This window comes from Dermochelys coriacea, chromosome 26 (genome assembly GCF_009764565.3).
Source record: "Dermochelys coriacea isolate rDerCor1 chromosome 26, rDerCor1.pri.v4, whole genome shotgun sequence".
Classification (NCBI taxonomy): domain Eukaryota; kingdom Metazoa; phylum Chordata; order Testudines; family Dermochelyidae; genus Dermochelys; species Dermochelys coriacea.
In genome coordinates this window covers 689960-709507 of record NC_050093.1, presented here as the reverse complement: position 1 = coordinate 709507, position 19548 = coordinate 689960, and the positions used below count along the sequence as shown (strand labels likewise).

General features: G+C 50.0%; 1 protein-coding gene across 2 annotated transcripts in view; it reads right to left on the bottom strand.

Moving 5' to 3' along the window:
• Positions 1 to 19548, bottom strand: part of SFRP1 (secreted frizzled related protein 1) — a 64603-nt gene that overhangs the window by 33769 nt on the left and 11286 nt on the right. For both annotated transcript variants that reach the window (XM_038384726.2, XM_043503105.1), the window contains exon 2: positions 15643 to 15720. In XM_038384726.2, the coding sequence (XP_038240654.1) occupies positions 15643 to 15720 (78 nt within the window). The remainder of the gene's footprint in view (positions 1 to 15642; positions 15721 to 19548) is intronic.

Genomic DNA, 19548 nt, shown 5'->3' with positions numbered 1-19548 from the left:
GTTCCAGTCCCCTAATCATTTTTGTTGCCCTCCGCTGGCAACATTTTTGTTTTCCAATTTTTCCACATCCTTCTTGTAGTGTGGGGCCCAAAACTGGACACAGTACTCCAGATGAGGCCTCACCAATGTCGAATAGAGGGGAATGATCACATCCCTCAATCTGCTGACAATGCCCCTACTTATACAGCCCAAAATGCCATTAGCCTTCTTGGCAACAAGGGCACACTGTTGACTCGTATCCAGCTTCTCGTCCACTGTAACCCCTAGGTCCTTTTCTGCAAAACTGCTGCCTAGCCATTCGGTCCCTAGTCTTTAGCGGTGCATGGGATTCTTCCGTCCCAAGTGCAGGACTCTGCACTTGTCCTTGTTGAACCTCATCAGATTTCTTTTGGCCCAATCCTCTAGTTTGTCTAGGTCCCTCTGTATCCTATCCCTACCCTCCAGCGTATCTATCTCTCCTCCTAGTTTAGTGTCATCTGCAAACTGGCTGAGGGTGCAATCCACACCATCCTCCAGATCATTAAGGAAGATACTGAACAAAACCGGCCCCAGGACCGATCCTTGGGGCACTCCGCTTGATACCAGCTGCCAACTAGACATGGAGCCATTGATCACTACCCGTTGAGCCCGACAATCTAACCAGCTTTCTTTCCACCTTATAGTCCATTCATCCAGCCCATACTTCTTTAACTTACCGGCAAGAATACTATGGGAGACCGTGTCAAAAGCTTTGCTAAAGTCAAGGAACAACACGTCCGCTGCTTTCCCCTCATCCACAGAGCCAGTTATCTCGTCATAGAAGGCAATTAGATTAGTCAGGCACGACTTGCCCTTGGTGAATCCATACTGACTGTTCCTGATCAATTTCCTCTCCTCTAAGTGCTTCAGAATGGATTCCTTGAGGACCTGCTCCATGATTTTTCCAGGGACTGAGGTGAGGTTGACTGGCCTGTAGTTCTCCGGATCCTCCTTCTTCCCTTTTTTAAAGAAGGTCACTACATTACCCTTTTTCCAGTCATCCGGGACTTCCCCCAATCGCCATGAGTTTTCAAAGATAATGGCCAATGGCTCTGCAATCACATCCGTCAACTCCTTTGGCGCTCTCGGATGCAGCGCATCCGGCCCCGTGGACTTGTGCTCGTCCAGCGTTTCTAAATAGTCCCGAACCACTTCTTTCTCCCCAGATAGTTGGTCACCTCCTCCCCATGCTGTGCTGCCCAGTGCAGCAGTCTGAGAGCTGACCTTGTTTGTGAAGACAGAGGCAAAAAAAGTATTGAGTACATTAGCTTTTTCCACAGCCTCTGTCACTAGGTTGCCTCCCTCATTCAGTAAGGGGCCCACACTTTCCTTGACTTTCTTCTTGTTGCTAACATACCTGAAGAAACCCTTCTTGTTATTCTTAACATCTCTTGCTAGCTGCAACTCCAGGTGTGATTTGGCCTTCCTGATTTCACTCCTGCATGCCCGAGCAATATTTTTATACTCTTCCCTGGTCATTTGTCCAATTTTCCTCTTCTTGTAAGCTTCCTTTTTGTGTTTAAGATCAGCAAGGATTATACTGTTAAGCCAAGCTGGTCGCCTGCCATATTTACTATTCTTTCTACACTTTGGGATGGTTTGTCCCTATAACCTCAATAAGTATTCTTTAAAATATAGCCATCTCTCCTGGACTCCTTTCCCCCTCATGTTATTCTCCCAGGGCATCCTGCCCATCAGTTCCCTGAGGTTATCAAAGTCTGCTTTTCTGAAGTCCAGGGTCCGTATTCTGCTGCTCTCCTTTCTTCCCTGTGTCAGGATCCTGAACTCGACCATCTCATGGTCACTGCCTCCCAGGTTCCCATCCACTTTTGCTTCCCCTACTAATTCTTCCCGGTTTGTGAGCAGCAGGTCAAGAAGAGATCTGCCCCTAGTTGGTTCCTCCAGCACTTGCACCAGGAAATTGTCCCCTACACTTTCCAAAAACTTCCTGGATTGTCTGTGCACCGCTGTATTGCTCTCCCAGCAGATATCAAGGTGATTGAAGTCTCCCATGAGAACCAGGGCCTGCGATCTAGTAACTTCCGTTAGTTGCCAGAAGAAAGCCTCACCACCTCATCCCCCTGGTCCGGTGGTCTATAGCAGACTCCCACCACGCCATCACCCTTGTTGCTCACACTTCTAAACTAAATCCAGAGACACTCAGGTTTTTCTGCAGTTTCATACCGGAGCTCTGAGCAGTCATACTGCTCCCTTACATACAATGCAACTTCCCCACCTTTTCTGCCCTGCCTGTCCTTCCTGAACAGTTTATATCCATGACAGTACTCCAGTCATCTGAGTTATCCCACATCAGAGTGAGACTTTCTCTAAAGCTGCACAAAGAAACATCTTTAACACTGGCAAGTGCATTCTCCAGCCTTGTTACCAGCCAGTAAGCAATCCTCCAAATGTCACCCCCGCGTGGGCTAGTGAACCTGCGCTCATGTTACACGGGGACCTCAGAGATCCAACATAGAGGGTTCACTCCACGGCAGATACAGCAGTGCCAGCCCCAGTTCTGCCAACTGCTTTCCAAAAACACTGGCCTTGGACCAAGCGTAGCGCTCGAGCCATGAACATCTAACCGCAGCTGCACCTACACGAGACCTGTGTGTGGAAGTGCAGAGGGCAGGAGCCTGCTGGACTTGGGGCCGTATCATCCCAACAAACCCCAGTTACACTGGGGCTGCCTGGCTTGTTCCCCCCACTGCTCAGGGAGAGGGGAATGAATCACAAAGAAGCGTCTATTACAGTCCGGGACCCAGAAGCTTGTCAGAAGCGACTGGGAGTCAGGGAAGAGCAGCCTGGATCAGAGACTCATCCCTGCCAGGAGTGAACTATTCCCCCTCTTCCAATCTCACTCCCCTCAGACAGCTCTGGATTGAACATCAGCTCAGTCCCTGAGAAGTGGCTAGCCAGGGCGTGGCTTTCTGGCTCTGCTCCTTGGCAGGTTGTGCTTCTCCCCTTGGATACGGGGGAGAAGTGTCACTCCATGACAGGGTCCCGCTCCCCTTCCCACAATGGAAGAGTGAGGACAGCACAATCCCAACCACTAGCATCTGTTAACACATCAGTATTCACATGACACCTGTTTCCAGAGCTGGCGTTCCTTTGCAGGCACAGACTGTAACATTAGCCACCGATCCCACACACAGAACACCCCAGTCCCAAACTGCCACCTTGTGGAGGTTATAACCGTCCCTTTGTCCTTCACACGATTGCTGCAGTTAGGACCACATGCCCTTAGCAGGTGGTCAGGGGGAAAGCACCTGACAAGCTGCAGTGCCTGCTGCTGAGGCAAGGCTAATCCCATGGGCCACTTTCAACAATCTCAACCTTGAAGGTGGTTGTTAAAGCTGGGTGCAGCTGCACAACTGAGATGTTACCCTTGCACAGAGAAACTGTGAGCTGCCTGGGGCAGGGCCAGGTATTCCGTAGTTCAGGGTTTGTCACAATGGGGCCTTGATCCCTGAGATGGGTCTTTAGATGCTACCGCAATAACAACAATAATAATCACAGGTGTTAAGGAAACAAAGTCCCACGTGTATTACAAGGCCTGGAAGAACCATTCAAAGCCCCGTTTCTTCCCAGCAGCGCTGATGTTACGAGAAAGGGCATTAAGAAAAGCAGCTCCTCTAGCCTCAACTTAGCTGTGCATGGCCCTCCCTTTGACCTTGGGATTCCCAACAGGCGCTGGCTTTGCAGCCAGGTGTCACAGACAGGCTGAGTTGCGAATGTTCTCCTTTATCTTCCCACTCCTTTGAACCATGCCAGGCCCTACCTTTCAGAACTCTTTCCAGGCTCGACTCCTAGACCCAACGACTCTCTTCTTCGGAGAGTTGTGAAGTATTTTGCAGGTTATTTCACCATTATAAGAAAGTGAGGAGGGGAGAGCTGTTCTGGCAGAGCGTTTGCCATTGTAGCTGGAAATGTGTGAGCACCACTTTCACGCCACCCAGCTACTGTGGAAACCTCACCCGCCATTAGACATCTGGTTACCCAGGGAAATGCTTCCTATTCATAACAAGGAAAAAAAAATCACATTTTGCAGTGAAGCTATTCAGTTCATTGGGTTCATGAGGGGTTCATCGCTCAAGGCTGTGTGAAAATAGACCCCAAAGTGCCAACAGAAAGCTCTCTGGACAGCCCCTGGGAAAGTACAGGGGGCTGTGACCCCATCAGACATCAGAAGTGTAGCAAAGTCTGGCTGCACCAGAACTCAGAGGAGAAGCCTCCAGGGAACCATCGGCTCTACAGGAAGTGGTGCTTCCCAGTGAGTCAGTGCTGGTGTTAGGGGGCTGCTGGAGGTGCCATCTTCCACATGAAATGCAACACTAGGCTCCTCACCACTTGTTCTCATAAATGATCCCCCTAGCACTTTTTCCAGGCCTCAGTGTGTGAACCCCAATGTCCTGACTCCCTAACATTTCTCCTGTGGTTTCAATGGATACAGCTCTCTTCACTTCATGTCCTAATTATCTGCATAGTGTTGTTGTGTGCTGTTAAACTGCTGCTGCCTCCCACCCCTGACATGACTGCATTTCAGCAATGGGTGAGACAATGCTTAAACCTAGTCTGTAAATTGCCATGGGGATGCAGGCAAAGCTTTAGAAGTGTAAACTAGAATTACAAGAATGAATGGGAAAAGGCTGTAGAGAGCAGAGAGGTGTGGTGGACCCAGTGACAGCTGCCCTTTATAGCAAGCTTTAGTTTAAACATTTATTGTATGTGTCTGGCTTTGACAGAGAATCTGTAACCTGCCAGTTACCAATGTTTACCTTGGTGGAAATTCACGAGAAATCTCAATCTGAACATCTTAGAGTTTATTTTAGTGCCAGATAAACAGTTCTGCTTGATAAATCACCCATGTGACAGTACCCCTCAAAGACTAAACAAAGATCTCAAGCACAATCCAGAGCCCTTTGAGGAACTTTCCAAAAGCTAATGCATCCTTAATTGGTTGCTCTTAACAGGTTGGAGCAGATGCCCAGAGCAGGATCTGAAATGTGCTGACACTCCTCCTGTCACTTTTCTCTCTGTTAAAGCCACAGGTAAGATTTACTGTTTCTAAATGGTGCTGCTTGCCAAGGGCGCTGAAGGTGTTAGCTAAATACCAGGAACATCTGTGGGGAGAGAGGAAATGAACTTACACAGTTCCAGGGATGGAGAGGGCGAGAATCAAGAACATTAGAGCCATTCACTGAAAAACTGACTTGTCCTCCAAAGTCTTTCTTGTAGGTGAACGGGAGAGACCTCTCTGAACAGCTAAGCAGATGCCTTACCTATGGTTAGGCTAAAAAGAAAGGGCTGGATAGATGAAGAAAGACATTGCAGATAGATGTGATGGTGCGACTGGGGCTCTAAGCACTTCTGAAAGTTCCCAGTTTTCTCTCTAGCCTTCATCCTTTTCAGAGGAAATTGGTAACAGGCTCATGTGCTGTTTGAAACTGTGCAGCTAAAGCAGGAGCAGCGAGATGCTAGGACATCTCCTCCTGGTGCCATGGGAAGTATTGAAGCCAATTGCCTCTGTGCAAATCAGAATCCTGCCTCTGTGTCACCTTCACTTGCCTGGCAAGTCTTTAGTGACATCTGTGACAAAGTTCCTCCTCTACCTTGGTGGGTCTTGCGCTTATTGGCGGATTTGCTTGCCTTGGAGCTTCACGGCAGCCCTCAGCTTGGCCGTTTTTCTGAACCCACAGTCCAGGTCAACTCCTCCTGTGTCTGACCAGGAGTTGGGAGGTTTGGGGGGAACCCAGGCCCGCCCTCTACTCTGGGTTCCAGCCCAGGGCCCTGTGGAATGCAGCTGTCTAGAGAGCCTCCGGGAACAGCTGTGCAACAGCTACAGCTCCCTGGGCTACTTCCCCATGGCCTCCTCCCAACACCTTCTTTATCCTCACCATAGGACCTTCCTCCTGGTGTCTGATAATCCTTGTACTCCTCAGTCCTCCAACAGTTCACGTTCTCACTCTCAGCTCTTAGTGCCTCTTGCTCCCAGCTCCTCACACGTGCACCACAAACTAAAGTGAGCTCCTTTTTAAACCCAGTTGCCCTGATTAGCCTGCCTTAATTGATTCTAGCAGCTTCTTGATTGGCTGCAGGTGTTCTAATCAGCCTGTCTTAATTGTCTCCAGAAGGTTCCTGATTGTTCTGGAACCTTCCCTGTTACCTTACCCAGGGAAAAGGGACCTACTTAACCTGGGGCTAATATATCTGCCTTCTATTACTCTCCTGTAGCCATCTGGCCCAACCCTGTCACACACCAAAAAGACTTTTGTCAAAGTATAATGCAGTAACCCAGGTCCTTGCACAAAGCCTGGCTGGGTGGTCTGCTATCCCATGACCAACCACTGTGAGCTCCCTCGTCATTACAAGTAAATGACATAGACAAAAGACATTTGTTGGTCAAAACAAGGACAAGCCATGAAGTGAATGGCAGGATGGATAAAGACGACTGGTGGATTAGCTTCACCTGCTGCTGACTCTCTTTCATGCAAGAGTGGACAGAGTTGAGCCAGAGGTCCGATGCCCAGATCTCCCTGCCACATGAACAAGGGAGCTAGACACGAAAGGTTCAAGTCCCCTCCCGCTATGGCATGAAGTCATGGCAGGTGTTCACAGAATTCCGTCCTGTCCCGCTTCCCCCTCCCCGGTATGAATGGAACATGCTGCCCACCAGCACATTTGCAGTTACCTTGAATTAACTAAGTCATTAAGTGTTTCTTATTCCCACTCTCCTGACTGGGCACATTTGGAAACAGCATTATTAACCCTTCTCAGGACTTCCATCTAATGGAGAGAAGAAAACACAGCAGCAGGAGCTGGAACATGAACTACAGCTGCATGAACCGCGAATCTGTCCCCAGAAGAACAGCAGTGAAAATGGACATGGTCGCGAAAGGATATCAAAAACTCGGCCACCTTCCCATTGTCACTGAGATTTACCAGCTGCCGGGCAGGACCAGGAAACTCATCCACAACAGATAGCAGTCATGTGCTGATCAGCTTATTGGAACCTTTCCTAGACTTGGGAGAGCATTTTGTTTTCAAATAGAAACAGTTTCTGGGACAGCCAGGGGAAAGAGGCATTGGGAAAAGAGAAGAGTGGGTTGCACTTCAGACCCACAACAGCTTCAGCGCTTGTTTAAAAAATACAGATACACCTCAGAGTCATGCTGGTTTGGGAAACAAAGACTGACTTCCAGGTGACTTGGAATGGCTGAAAGAATTGTCCGACCCAGGCTTGGGAGAGAAAAATCCACCAATGGCAACATGGGGAAATATACTAGTATCTGGTGCCAGATGGATGCATTCACGCCGTTATGATGTAACAAGGACAAGTGCAGAGTCCGGCACTTAGGACGGAAGAATCCCTTGCACCACTACAGACCAGGGACCGAACGGTTAGGCAGCAGTTCTGCAGAAAAGGACCTAGGGGTTACAGTGGACGAGAAGCTGGATATGAGTCAACAGTGTGCCCTTGTTGCCAAGAAGGCCAATGGCATTTTGGGATGTATAAGTAGGGGCACTGCCAGCAGATTGAAGGACATGATCATTCCCCTCTATTCGACATTGGTGAGGCCTCATCTGGAGTACTATGTCCAGTTTTGGGCCCCACACTACAAGAAGGATGTGGAAAAATTGGAAAACAGCCAGTGGAGGGCAACAAAAATGATTAGGGGACTGGAACACATGACTTATGAGGAGAGGCTGAGGGAACTGGGATTGTTTAGTCTGTGGAAGAGAAGAATGAGGGGGGATTTGATAGCTGCTTTCAATTACCTGAAAGGGGGTTCCTAAGAGGATGGATCTAGACTGTTCTCAGTGGTAGCATATGACAGAACAAGGAGTAATGGTCTCCAGTTGCAGTGGGGGAAGTTTAGGTTGGATATTAGGAAAAACTTTTTCACTAGGAGGGTGGTGAAACACTGGAATGCGTTACGTAGAGAGGTGGTGGAATCTCCTTCCTTAGAAGTTTTTAAGGTCAGGGCTTTACAAAGCCCCGGCTGGGATGATTTAGTTGGGGATTGGTTGTGCTTTGAGCAGGGGGTTGGACTAGATGACCTCCTGAGGTCCCTTCCAACCCTGATATTCTATGATTCTATGAGAGTTCCTGTGTGATGTCATTGCTAAAACAACTTTCTTTCAGATTACATTTGCAACCAGTACACACTAACCCTATGCCTCTTTCCTGTATCTGGGACTAACAAAGAAGTTGAAAGTATGCTGCAGTAGTTTGGTGTTGTCATAATGTTTGTTTTATTCATTTAAATATCTCGCTCATTGCATTGGTTTGATTTTGCATTTTTCTTGAAAAATTAAAAAAAATATTATTTTTTAAAAATGGCCAGACATGGAACATGTATTTCCATAATAGTCTAGTCTATGAAAAGTTCAGGCCAAATAAAATGAGTCCCAGAGTCTATATTATCCTGCAGCCACACACACTGCGGTGGGTTTACAGATCTGGTTATTGAACCCCAAATGGTCTGGGACCCTGAGGACACCAGGAATTCAAGATCGGTCAAATCACAGTAAAATTTCAGGATCTTACAGTGATCTGAAGATGATGTAACTCTGGTTCTGATCATATGATTTTTTACAATTATATGTCAATTGATGTGCATATGCAGGCATTGCCAATGGGCAATGGACTCTAGGTAGATTTTAGCAGTGCTGGCACATACCACTAACCCCAGGGATCTAGGTCTACATTGTTTGAGGGGGACTCTCCCCACCTTCCACTCCTAAGTGATTTATATATTTTATACCCCAGAATAATATCTGAGTAGAGCCAATAGGAATATTCCTGAGAGCTGCTGGTTGGGACATGAGCCCTCTGGCAGCATCTAAGAGTCTGCCTACACTGCAGTTTGATCTCTGCAGCTGGGCGGGCTCATGGGGCTCTGGCCAAAGGACTGTTTAACTGCAGTGTAGACAATTGGGCTCTGGTTGCAGTCTGAACTTTTGGACCCTCCCACCTCGCAGGGTCCTAGAGCCTGTTCTAAGTTTAACCCAACTGCTTCATCTCCCCGCAAACACTACGAGACCTGAGGGGAGGCTGGGCAGCCTGGCCCAGGGAATTGTCTCCAAAGGAGTATTTCCACCCTATGGACTCTATTGCAACAAACTTTCTCAATAATCAGATTGCCATATGGGTTTGTTAATGTCCTGGGCTGCTCCACTAAGGGCCTGAATACTTCTGGTTTGGCCACCCTCATGTGTTGTGTAACCGTCCCAGCATTTGGGAAGAATATTCAGAACAAGACACTGATGACAAGCGTGTGGTTAAATGTTTATTTCCCTTCCCACTGTTTGCCCACTATGGAGATGCCATAATGGCTCATTCCTCACATTCCAGTCTCTGTGGATGTAAGGTGCATTGCAGGGACTTCCAGGAACAATGAGAAACAGTTGTTCTGAGCCTGCCAGCCCGACTTCAGGGCAACAGCTCTTCCTCCCAGGTTTATTTATTTTTGCTCTGAGCGAAGTGGGTTTCTAGATGCTACACTTTCCCTTTAAGTGCACCTGCTCTGGTGCCAAGGCAGTGCTTGTAGCAGTTTCCTGCACTCAAACATGAAGTGCAGGTTGGCATTCTGGGTTTATTAGCAGTTGCTTGGAAGTTTCTTTGCTGACTCATTACCCATGGGGCTCAGCAGGCATGGACCCCTCCTCTCTTCTGGCAAAGCCATAGCTAGATCTAACAAAATACCATGGCATTTGCTTTGGTCCCAAGTGGAGTCTGCCCCTTTCCAAACACAGACTAAGCGAGAGCAAAGACTGGGTGTGCAATGTAGTGCTGGCTCCAATTGCTGCAGTCAACTCAGCGGTTGAGTTGCAAAGTCCAGAAGTGCACCTGAGCCGCAATATAAAGAGCGGGCCTGGTCAGTGTAGGAAATAGGATTGCTAAAAGACAAGGGAGACGTCTAACAGCAAAGAAAAGCCTCTGTTTATAGACAGAGCAAACCAGACAGCAGGCAGCAAGTGCTGCTGTCTGAAATCAAGCCCAACAATGAGGAGAAGCTGCATCTGAGACTCGATGGGAGAAGGATGTGACACACCTCAGGGAAAGCTCTATCACCATGTAATGCTAGAGAGGCCAAAAGGGAATTGCTGAACAGTGGGAGAAGATAGAGGGAGTCGACAGTCCAGTGCAGAGACATGATCTTATGGAAAACAGGAATGACATTTTCTGTTCCTCTCTTGGAATAAGCAAAATTATAGACATTGATGTTCAGCTGCTAATGATCATGTAGCCTGATTTCTAGGAACACAGAAATCTCCAGACCAGATCAGACCAAGGCCCCATCTAGCCTGGTATCCTGTCCCTGGCAGTAGCTGGTACAGCTGCTCCAAAGTAAGGTGCAAGAACCCTGCAGTGTGGGAATGATGGGCTAACCTGCCCCCAGGAAGTTTCCTCCCAACCCACAATAGCTAGAGAATGGTGCCTGCCCTACAGCAGGAGAGTTTGTATCCCCTCCCAAAATTTGTTCAATATTTACTGCAACAGCTCTAGATATTAGTTTCACCTGTATGAATGTAAATCCCTTTTTGAATGCTGTTAAACTTTTGGCCTCAATAATATCTTGTGGCAGTGAGTTCCACCGGATAACTACAAGTGTGAAAAAATATTTCCTCTGATCAGTTTGGATTTAGCCTCCTTTCCATTTCCTCATTCCGGTGCTTTAAGACAGGGACCAGAGACAATCTCCAGCAGCCTTCTCTGTCCCATTATTTATTTTGAATACTTTAACCATGTCCCCCCTTATTCATCTCTCTCTACAGTAATCAATAGTCTCAACATGAAAGTCAGACAAAGCCCTGGCTGGGATGATTTAGTTGGTGTTGGTCCTGCTTTGAGCAGGGGATTGAACTAGATGACTTCCTGAGGTTCCTTCCAACCCTCATCTTCTATGATTCAGGAGACTGAGAGGAGACCCATGCAACGGGGCAGAACTCAGACTGCCTTCTCTCACCTGAGCAAGCATTTCTAAAGACAGCAGGCTTGCAGGCTGGCTGCCATATTGAATTCAAAATCCACTTTGCCTTCCCCATCTGTTACTTGATCCAGTCTGAAGCATATGCACTCCTGGGAAACGATTACATATGTTTTCCTGTCTATGTTTTTCCCTGTTGGAAAAAATCTGCCTTGAACTTGGGACATTTGGCCAATCAAATCTGCGGAGAGTCACGCATTCATTGCCAGCAGAAAGGATAATGAGGCCTGCATGCTGAGCAGGTTTGGGATTCTATAGCACCCTTTGGCACAAGTGTTAATCCCTGAGGAATGCACACCTTGTTCATAAGGCCTTAAGAACCTTCCAGGAAAGTTACATTTACCAGCAAGGATGTCAAAAACAGTTAATGCTGGTTTGATCTGAGAAAACTAATATTTTTCCTTACGCTATTTTTCATTAAGTTCTGTTTAGCTATGATTGTCTGTCTCACATCCTAAACCATCAGCTCTGCATTCTTCTCCTCATTGCTCAACACTAGCAACATAAGGGCTTATTTTTGTTTTCCATAGCTGCAAAAGTGGCACATGGGTTTGGCAGACGAATGCAGAGTTGATAAAAGGAAGCCAGCAGAACAGGCCATCATTGGGGATTTTCACTCGCTCATTACTGCAAGTTTGTGTCTTCTCCACAAAAGCAAGAATCAAAGCTGGAACGTGACACTTTGAAGTAGATAATGGAGTGAACCAAATTCATTATACAAGCATCCCCGAGCAGCCACTCAGGACAGGCCTCCCTCTTCATCTCCCACCCCAAGCCTACCGCAAGCCTTCAGGAGGCTCAGAAAGTCTGGTGTGGTATTCCTCCTTTCTGCTCCAAAAGGGGCGGGGGGAGGAGCAGCACAGCACAGCCTTCTCAGCTAGTGTCCTCTGCCTAGATATCCGAGCACCAGGAAGCCTTGCAAGTCCTGAAGAGCAGTCTGGCAGGCCAAACGAGCTCAGAGAAGCATCCAAATTTTTGGGTGCATCTGGATGACTCTGAAGTTCTAAGCCAGGCTGTCACCCTGCAGCCCCACTCCCCATTGGAGCCCCTGGGCAGATGTGCTAGGCAATGCAAGGAGTCATGGGACAAGGCAACGTAGTTCCCCTGACCCTGCTCACACATGCCTGCATTGCACTAGCCATGTGGCACACACTTGCCTTGTGGGCTTTAGGCTGCATATTGTGGGACCAGCTAGCAACAGACTCTAGACTCTTCACAGACTCTAAGGTGAGAAAGGACCAATATAATCATCTAGTCTGACCTCTTGCATCACACAGACTCACCCAGGAAAAAGAAAAGGAGTACTTGTGGCACCTTAGAGACTAACAAATTTATTAGAGCATAAGCTTTCGTGAGCTACAGCTCACTTCATCGGATGCATTTAGCTCACGAAAGCTTATGCTCTAATAAATTTGTTAGTCTCTAAGGTGCCACAAGTACTCCTTTTCTTTTTGTGAATACAGACTAACATGGCTGCTACTCTGAAATCACCCAGGAAAGCCACTGAAGCCCTATCAACATCACAGCTCAGCCAGCTGGGGCTACAGCCACATTCGAGAAACCCACATTTGAGTCCAAATCTTCACACACACACCCCCATTCAACAATGGGGACACCTGCCCTAGGACTTTTGGACGATGCCTTAAAGCAATAGTTTAAAGTACCCAGCATTCTGGGTTACCAGGTGCCGGGGTGGGGCAGGGGGTCATTTGTGTGTCTCCTGGGGTGTTAATCATTTGAGGGACCAGAGGAGAAAAGCAGAGTGACCCACTGAGTGGAGCCATAGGGAGATCTCTCTCTCTCAGGCAGGGGCAATGCTGATCGACAGCTTCCTCTTTTTACGAATGAGGATTTCTCACAAAGACAGTGGCCTGGGAGGATCTCTGGAAAGGCTGTGGTTCCTTTGCTCTGCACTGGTCCATAGAACTGTCCATCTCAGCGCTGACCAGGATTGTGCCTGGACAGCCCTGCTCCCCGCGCTGGTGAATAGCCGGCCAATCAGATAACTGACTGGCTGAACCTTCCTGACCTCTGGCTCCAAGCAGAGACAGGGGCTCTGTGAGCAATAGAGCAGCTATTGTAAACACACAGGCTGCCCCATGGGGCTGCAGGAGGAGGGGGCGAGGGGGCTGACGTCTGGATGTCTCCTGCAAATGGCAGAGGACGGTGGCCAGGGCAGTTTGGAGGGGAAATGCTGCATTTTACATGAAAATGGAGTAACTAAGGACACTGGCTGGCTCTACGATGTGTCAGCAGCACCAGCCTGTCGCACATCAGCCAGGGAGCTCAGAGCATTCACTTCAACCAGTCCTGGACTCATCGGCCACCTGACAGGCACACCTGAGCCCCTGAAGCTCTAGACTGGACAGCAGGGGTGCAGCCCAGCACAGACGATGTCCCCGAACCAACCACTTTACTGACAGCCTGGCTCTGTCCTCTCCATTCAGCCGGACCAAGCTGGCCTCCTCTCTGCAGTGGCCAGGGAAACCTGCTAGAAATCCTGCAGACTCCTCCCCTGTCTTGCACATGGCCAGGGAAACCTGCTAGAAGTTTGCTCTGTAAGAATCACTGGTGATTGGTAGGCATCTGGAGGGAGTTTTCTTCCCACGTGGGTCAAAAATGCTCTTGCTTGAATAGTGAGCAGTGCCAGAGGTCCAGCAGAGGGTGGGCTCTGGGCCCCTTCTTTGCAGAGCAGCTCAGCCCAGCTGGGAGGCTGCATCTCTCTGCATGGGGAATACGCTCTTCCCTTCTCCTCCAGACGAGGCTGCAGGTGCAAGACTCCTGGGATGTCACTCGCAGTTACTAATCTTACTTACGCTCCAGGCAGAGAGCCAGCTCAGCTCGGCTACAGCCTTCCCCAAGGCGGACCACAGGCTGACTGGCCAGGACACAAATCCCCAAACGGATGGCTTTAGAGCCAGAGACGCTATCAAAACACAAATGTGCTAAGGCTCCAGGGAAGCCACGTTAACCCTGGAGCGCCTAATAATCTTTACAGCAACCACCAAACCCCCTCCGCGCCCTGTGACCGACACAGACACTAGGTGATGTCTCCTACAGAGCAGAGTTAACAGAGTGAGGAGGCGTTATTCAGGAGGGACTGCCCCATTTCTGCAGAAGGGGACCTGCCTGTGCTAGAGGCAAGGCCATGAAATGCCCCAAGCAGGGTCTAGTAGGGATGAGCGGCCTCCCAGGGAGAGCCCCCAGAGAAAGAGATAGGCGAAGAGTGGGGCCTTCAGGCACGGGCGGAGGGGAGGCTGCTGGATGAAGGAGTAGAACTCTGGAGCCAGGCCATTGCAGCTCCGGAGAGACAAGGGAAGGAGTAATCTGGGTGAGGTGGGTGATGACTGGGGTTTGCAGAGTGGGACAGGGAACAATAAGTGACTTCTGGCTGTCAGAGACCTTATCAAGTCCTGTGAAATCATAATAGCCAAGTCAGAGAGATTGCGAGACCCCCTGCTGTCCTTGCCTCCACTCCAGGCGAGCAGGCCCCGGGACTGCACAGGGTGGAGGATGCTACAGAAAACAGCCTTGGTTTTGGATGAATAACCACAGGGCCCGCTGTGTAAGGCGGAGACGGGCAAAGCACCAAAGGGAAAACCGAGCTCTCTCCCCCCGGAACAGGAGTGGGGGAGTTTCCCCCTCCACAATCCCAGCCCCAAAACTCAGCTGCACGTGGGCCCAGGTTAGCAAAGCCAGGCAGGATCCACAATCTGGGAATGCACCCCTTCCACTTCCCACTGCCGCCACTTCCCCAGCTTCTCTGTGTGGCTAAGTCTGAGTCACTCAAACTCTAGAGCCCAGCTGTGTCCCTGCTGTAAGCATCCGAGCTTTTTATCCCTCACTGCCTGCCCTCCCGTTAGCCTCCTGATCTCTCCGCTCCCCTCTCCCCACCTCCCATGGCACAACAGTGACATCTAGGGGCATGTCCATTTACTAGAGAGAAACCTGCCACCCAAGTGCCCCAGGAAGCCCCGGCTGGGGTGACATTGCAGCTTCCTGGGCCTGGCAGGGAGGCACCCCAAGGGGCCAGTCCCCCACTGCCCTGCTACTTGAGTGGCCATGCTCCCCACTGCCAACTTGGGGTGCCATTCCGCTGCTCCAGCCCAGTAGCCATGGGGTAGATGATGACATGGGCGAAGGACATGTACAGGATCAGGCCCTGCTCCTGGGTGAGATTAGCTCTCTTCTGCACAGCTCAGAGGGTGCAGTCCCAGACTTGGCTCCATGCAGCTCCAGCACCAAAGACACTTTGTGGGCAGTGCAGTTCCCGTCTGATAACCAGACTCAGCCGAACAGCCATGGCCGCCCCAGGGGAACTTCCAGCTGGGCTCCTGCTGGCTCAACAGGGTGGATCCATCCACATTAGTTTTTGATGCAAGCACCAGAAAGAAAAGGCAAAGCATGATGGCCCTGCAGCAGCCATGCAGTGCTCCCAGCATGCTAGGAGGGAGCTGCTCCTCCTTCACCGAATTTACTGCACCATGGCAATTCCTAACCAAGACAGGAAACTGCCAGTAATTAGCAGAGCAGCCCAAGGAGAGGGGGCTCGGCATGATATCGAGTTTCTCCTCCCTCGTGTACATGAAACTCTGAAAAGGGAGAAGAGGAGGCCGGAATGTTTCCTTACCGAATTCACTGGCACACAGGTGTTCAATGATGGCGTCCGACTTCATCTCGTTGTCACAGGGGGGACACACAGCCGTTCCTAGCCAGGGAGGAGAGAGGGATCAGTACAGAACACACTCAAACTGGAGAGATTTGGTGCCAAACTGGTTACATCCTTAGACCAGTTCCCACCAGGGCTACCCTCCCACAAGGCATTCGCTATGCATCCCATGATGTGCTGGACCAATGGCCCAGCCTTGGGGAGGGCCTGAGGCCTGAGAAACATTTTGCCACCTGAAACCCATGGGAAGGCCTAAAGAAGCTGCTTTCAGATGGATGAGGAGCCTGGCTTGGTGTGCAGATAAAGGGCTGCTCTACATTTAAAATATCACAGCGCAGACACTACGTATGCAGGCAGGAGGGGTTCTCCAACCCCGGAAGAATTCTTCTGGCTCCTCCCAAGTGCTGTCCACACAGGGACTAAGGTCGGCTTACCTACATTGTTCCAGGGTGTGGATTTTTCACACCCCTGAACAACATAGCTAATTTTCTAGTCTAGACCAGGCCTAAGGAACTCTGCTGAAACAGGTTCCCGGAGCCCTGGCCAGGAATTTTCTGTGGTGAAGTGGGGCTTGCAGCTACAGCCTCCTACAGACAGGAGTTCTCTGCACCAACTTCCTTCTGCAGTTCCCACCTCCCTGTACAATGGAGCTGAAAGCTAAAGGCTGCTGGCTGGGATTGAGTGCCACAAGTCACTACTCAGCGAATGGGCCAGTACTGCCACTCTTGTGGCTGACTGGTGAAATCCTGCCTGGTAAGAACAGAAGCTATGGAACCAGAAATGTATGGAGTTATTCCATCTACATTAATACCACCTTTTTGGTGGCCCAACGTGGGACATAAAGGGTTACCCAAACTTGTACAAAGCTTGTTACCCAGTCTGAGGTTTGGTTTTAGATTTAAAGGATGGAGGGGAGGAAATTATTCGACTGAGATGTGGCTTTTACCTGTTACTGGTCCTATTGCAGTGGGGCTACTTTCCACATGCTTTGAGGAGAAATTCCCTCAGGGTGACTCAGCTCACTCTCCTCCCTCCCTAAGCAAACAAAACCCTTTCACCACTAGTGTGAGTGAGTGTTGGGGGTCCGATGAAGTGAGCTGTAGCTCACGAAAGCTTATGCTCTAATAAATTTGTTAGTCTCTAAGGTGCCACGGGTACTCCTTTTCTTTTTGGGGGTCTATGTGTCACACAATATCTCTGTGAGTCAGGAAGGTTTTAGTGCCGTGTCACCTGCTGCGATGGCCCCCGAGGGACAGTCCCCTCTGAGCATGTGTCAGGAATTCCCACCAAGTACAGGCGAGCTTGTTTATTTGAGAAGTGGAGGGAAGCACAGGACCCGTTTTTCTCCTTTTGCACCGCACTCACACCATCCCTCCTTGTTATGAACCATGCTCTGGGCTGCAATGGTGCTTTTCTGCCCCTCCCCGCCCCCAAGTCCCACAGCTGTGCCCTTGAGAAACTAGTCTCTGCTCCTGCTCCTAAAGGTCTGACTGCCCTTGGGGTTCTCTGCTGCAGGAGGGGCACAAGGTCCTCCCCAGGGGTGGCCTAAAAGCGATACGGTGCACCCAGCCAAGACACACACAGAACAGCGGCCTGGCTTTGAGCTGCTGGGCCAGGTGGGGAGCCGGCCGGGGAAGGCTGCTGCCAAACTGGCAGGGAGAAGTTGTTCTGGGGCCAGACCCTAAGCAGTGTCACTCCATATTGCCTCCAATGCTTCCAATGAATGGGGGAAAAAGGGCATCCCCATAAGTGACATCCTGGAACTCACCGGAGCCCCAAACGGGCAGCACAGCTCCGCCAGGTAAGATCCCGAACTAACAATGCAGAGGAGGGGTGAGGCTGGACTCCCGCAGCTGCAGTGGGGGATACACGTCAGAGGGGGCCTGCAGGTCTGACAGCCCTAATGGCTGGAGTTTATCCCCAGAACAAGCCCAGCCTGGGCGGCAGCAAGACAGCTACACTCCTCCCATCCACATGCCTCGCTCTGAGCCCTGGCTTCATCCTGGATTGCAGCAGGGCTCTTAGGGGAGGATGGGATATGCCATCCCGGGTCATTTCCTGAGGTCCGCCTTGTGACGAGGTTACACTATGCCCTGACCTACAGCCTTGTTTCCAGGTCCTGCAGACAGCTCTCGGCAGATGGGCTGTGGTCACCCAGCAGCACAGGTGTACAACGCTGACAGGTACATTTATCGAAAAGGGAGATGCTACTTCTGCTCTTGGTCCAGCAAACTAGAGGGCCCTTTTCCACAGGAGAGTAATTCCCAGGGAATATAAGAACACACCTCTGCCTGGTACAACGTACAGAGAGGGTAATTCACCAGTAGAACAAGTCACTGAGGATCAGGGTGGATTCTCCCTGCCTGACCATTTTTAAATGAAGACTGGCTGTTGCTCTAAAAGATCTGCTGCAGGAGTTATTTTGCAGCAGGTCTCTGGCCTGTGCTATCCAGGAGGTCAGACTAGATGATCACAGTGGTCCCTTCTGGATGTGGAACCTGTTACTCTGTGGGGGGATGGCTTTCCCCCGGGCTCTTGAGGGCAGAAGGACGGGCATCCCTCCTCGACAGCATTCAGGATTATTGGACAAAGAAACAGACAGATCCCAAATGAAGTGAGGTATAAACTCAGAGGAGAAGGATGGTTTTGTGCTTAAGGCATTGTCCTGCCACTCAGGTTTGTTAGTCTCTAAGGTGCCACAAGTACTCCTTTTCTTTTTGCAAATACAGACTAACACGGCTGCTACTCTGAAACAATTCTCTGCCACTGGCTCCCTGGACAGTCTCGTCCAAGTCACATAGTACTTCTGTCCCCCTCTGTTAAATGGGGATGATAAACCTTCCCTTTTCTATGTAGGTTCTAAATGCTTTGAGTCAAGGACTGTCTATTACTATTTGCATGTGCAGGTCCCTGCACAATGGGGCCCTGATCTCAATCAAGTTTGTAGATGCTACTGGGGAACAGATAATTAACCACAGTGTTCATATAACATCTAGAATTTAGCTCATCTCATGATCCAGGTGTCCATGGATTCTGTCTCTCTTTCTCCACCACGGGTGGGAGGAGGAGTGGGCAGGGATGCATGGCACAGGCCCTTTGTGAAACAATAACATGCAATCATCACTTCGATCTTTTCAATTTACAAGTGACTTTGATAGGAGCAGGATCCAGCCCTCGCAGCTTTAGCCAGGGCCTCAGTTAACTCCCCAGGAAGTTATTTTTCAATAAGCAGTCAAGGAAGATTTCCATCCAGCCTCCAAACGTTAATGAACTGTATGAAATGGACAGAGGAAGCCACAGGGCCTCGCCAGGGCATTCTCCTCCAAGTGCTTGGACTGAGAGCCAGGAGGAGAATGCTATTAACCCAGCTTTTTCCTAGTGAGGGCAGGCATCCGTGTCACTGGAGCCCTGGAGACTCCCCGTTGTGCTGGGTGCTGCACAGACCCACAGGAAGAGTGGGGAGGGAGGGAGGCAGAGCAGGGAAGTGACTCGACCACAGTCACAGAGCAGGGCAGGGTAGAGATGAAACCAGAACCCAGGCTCCTGAATCCCAGCCCAGTGCCCTGGACTCCCCGATCCCCTCGCTCAGTGTCTGTAACTCAGTCATTCAGTGTGACTTTTCACTGCGGTCCTCCTGTTAACAGTCTCATCACCAAAAGGCTGGTTGTAGAAGATGTTTGCAGCAGGGCTAGATTCGCTGCAGGGTTTATGGCAGCCGTGTTACCTGGTGGCAGGAATTACCCCAGAGGCCAAGTGCATAGCAATAGTGCAAGGTGCCTCCTACACCAAGGGCCCAGCAGAAAAGTCCTGAAAGTAACTGACCCTTTGGTCAATCTGCTGACTCAGCACGTCCCCTGTGCAGCCTCT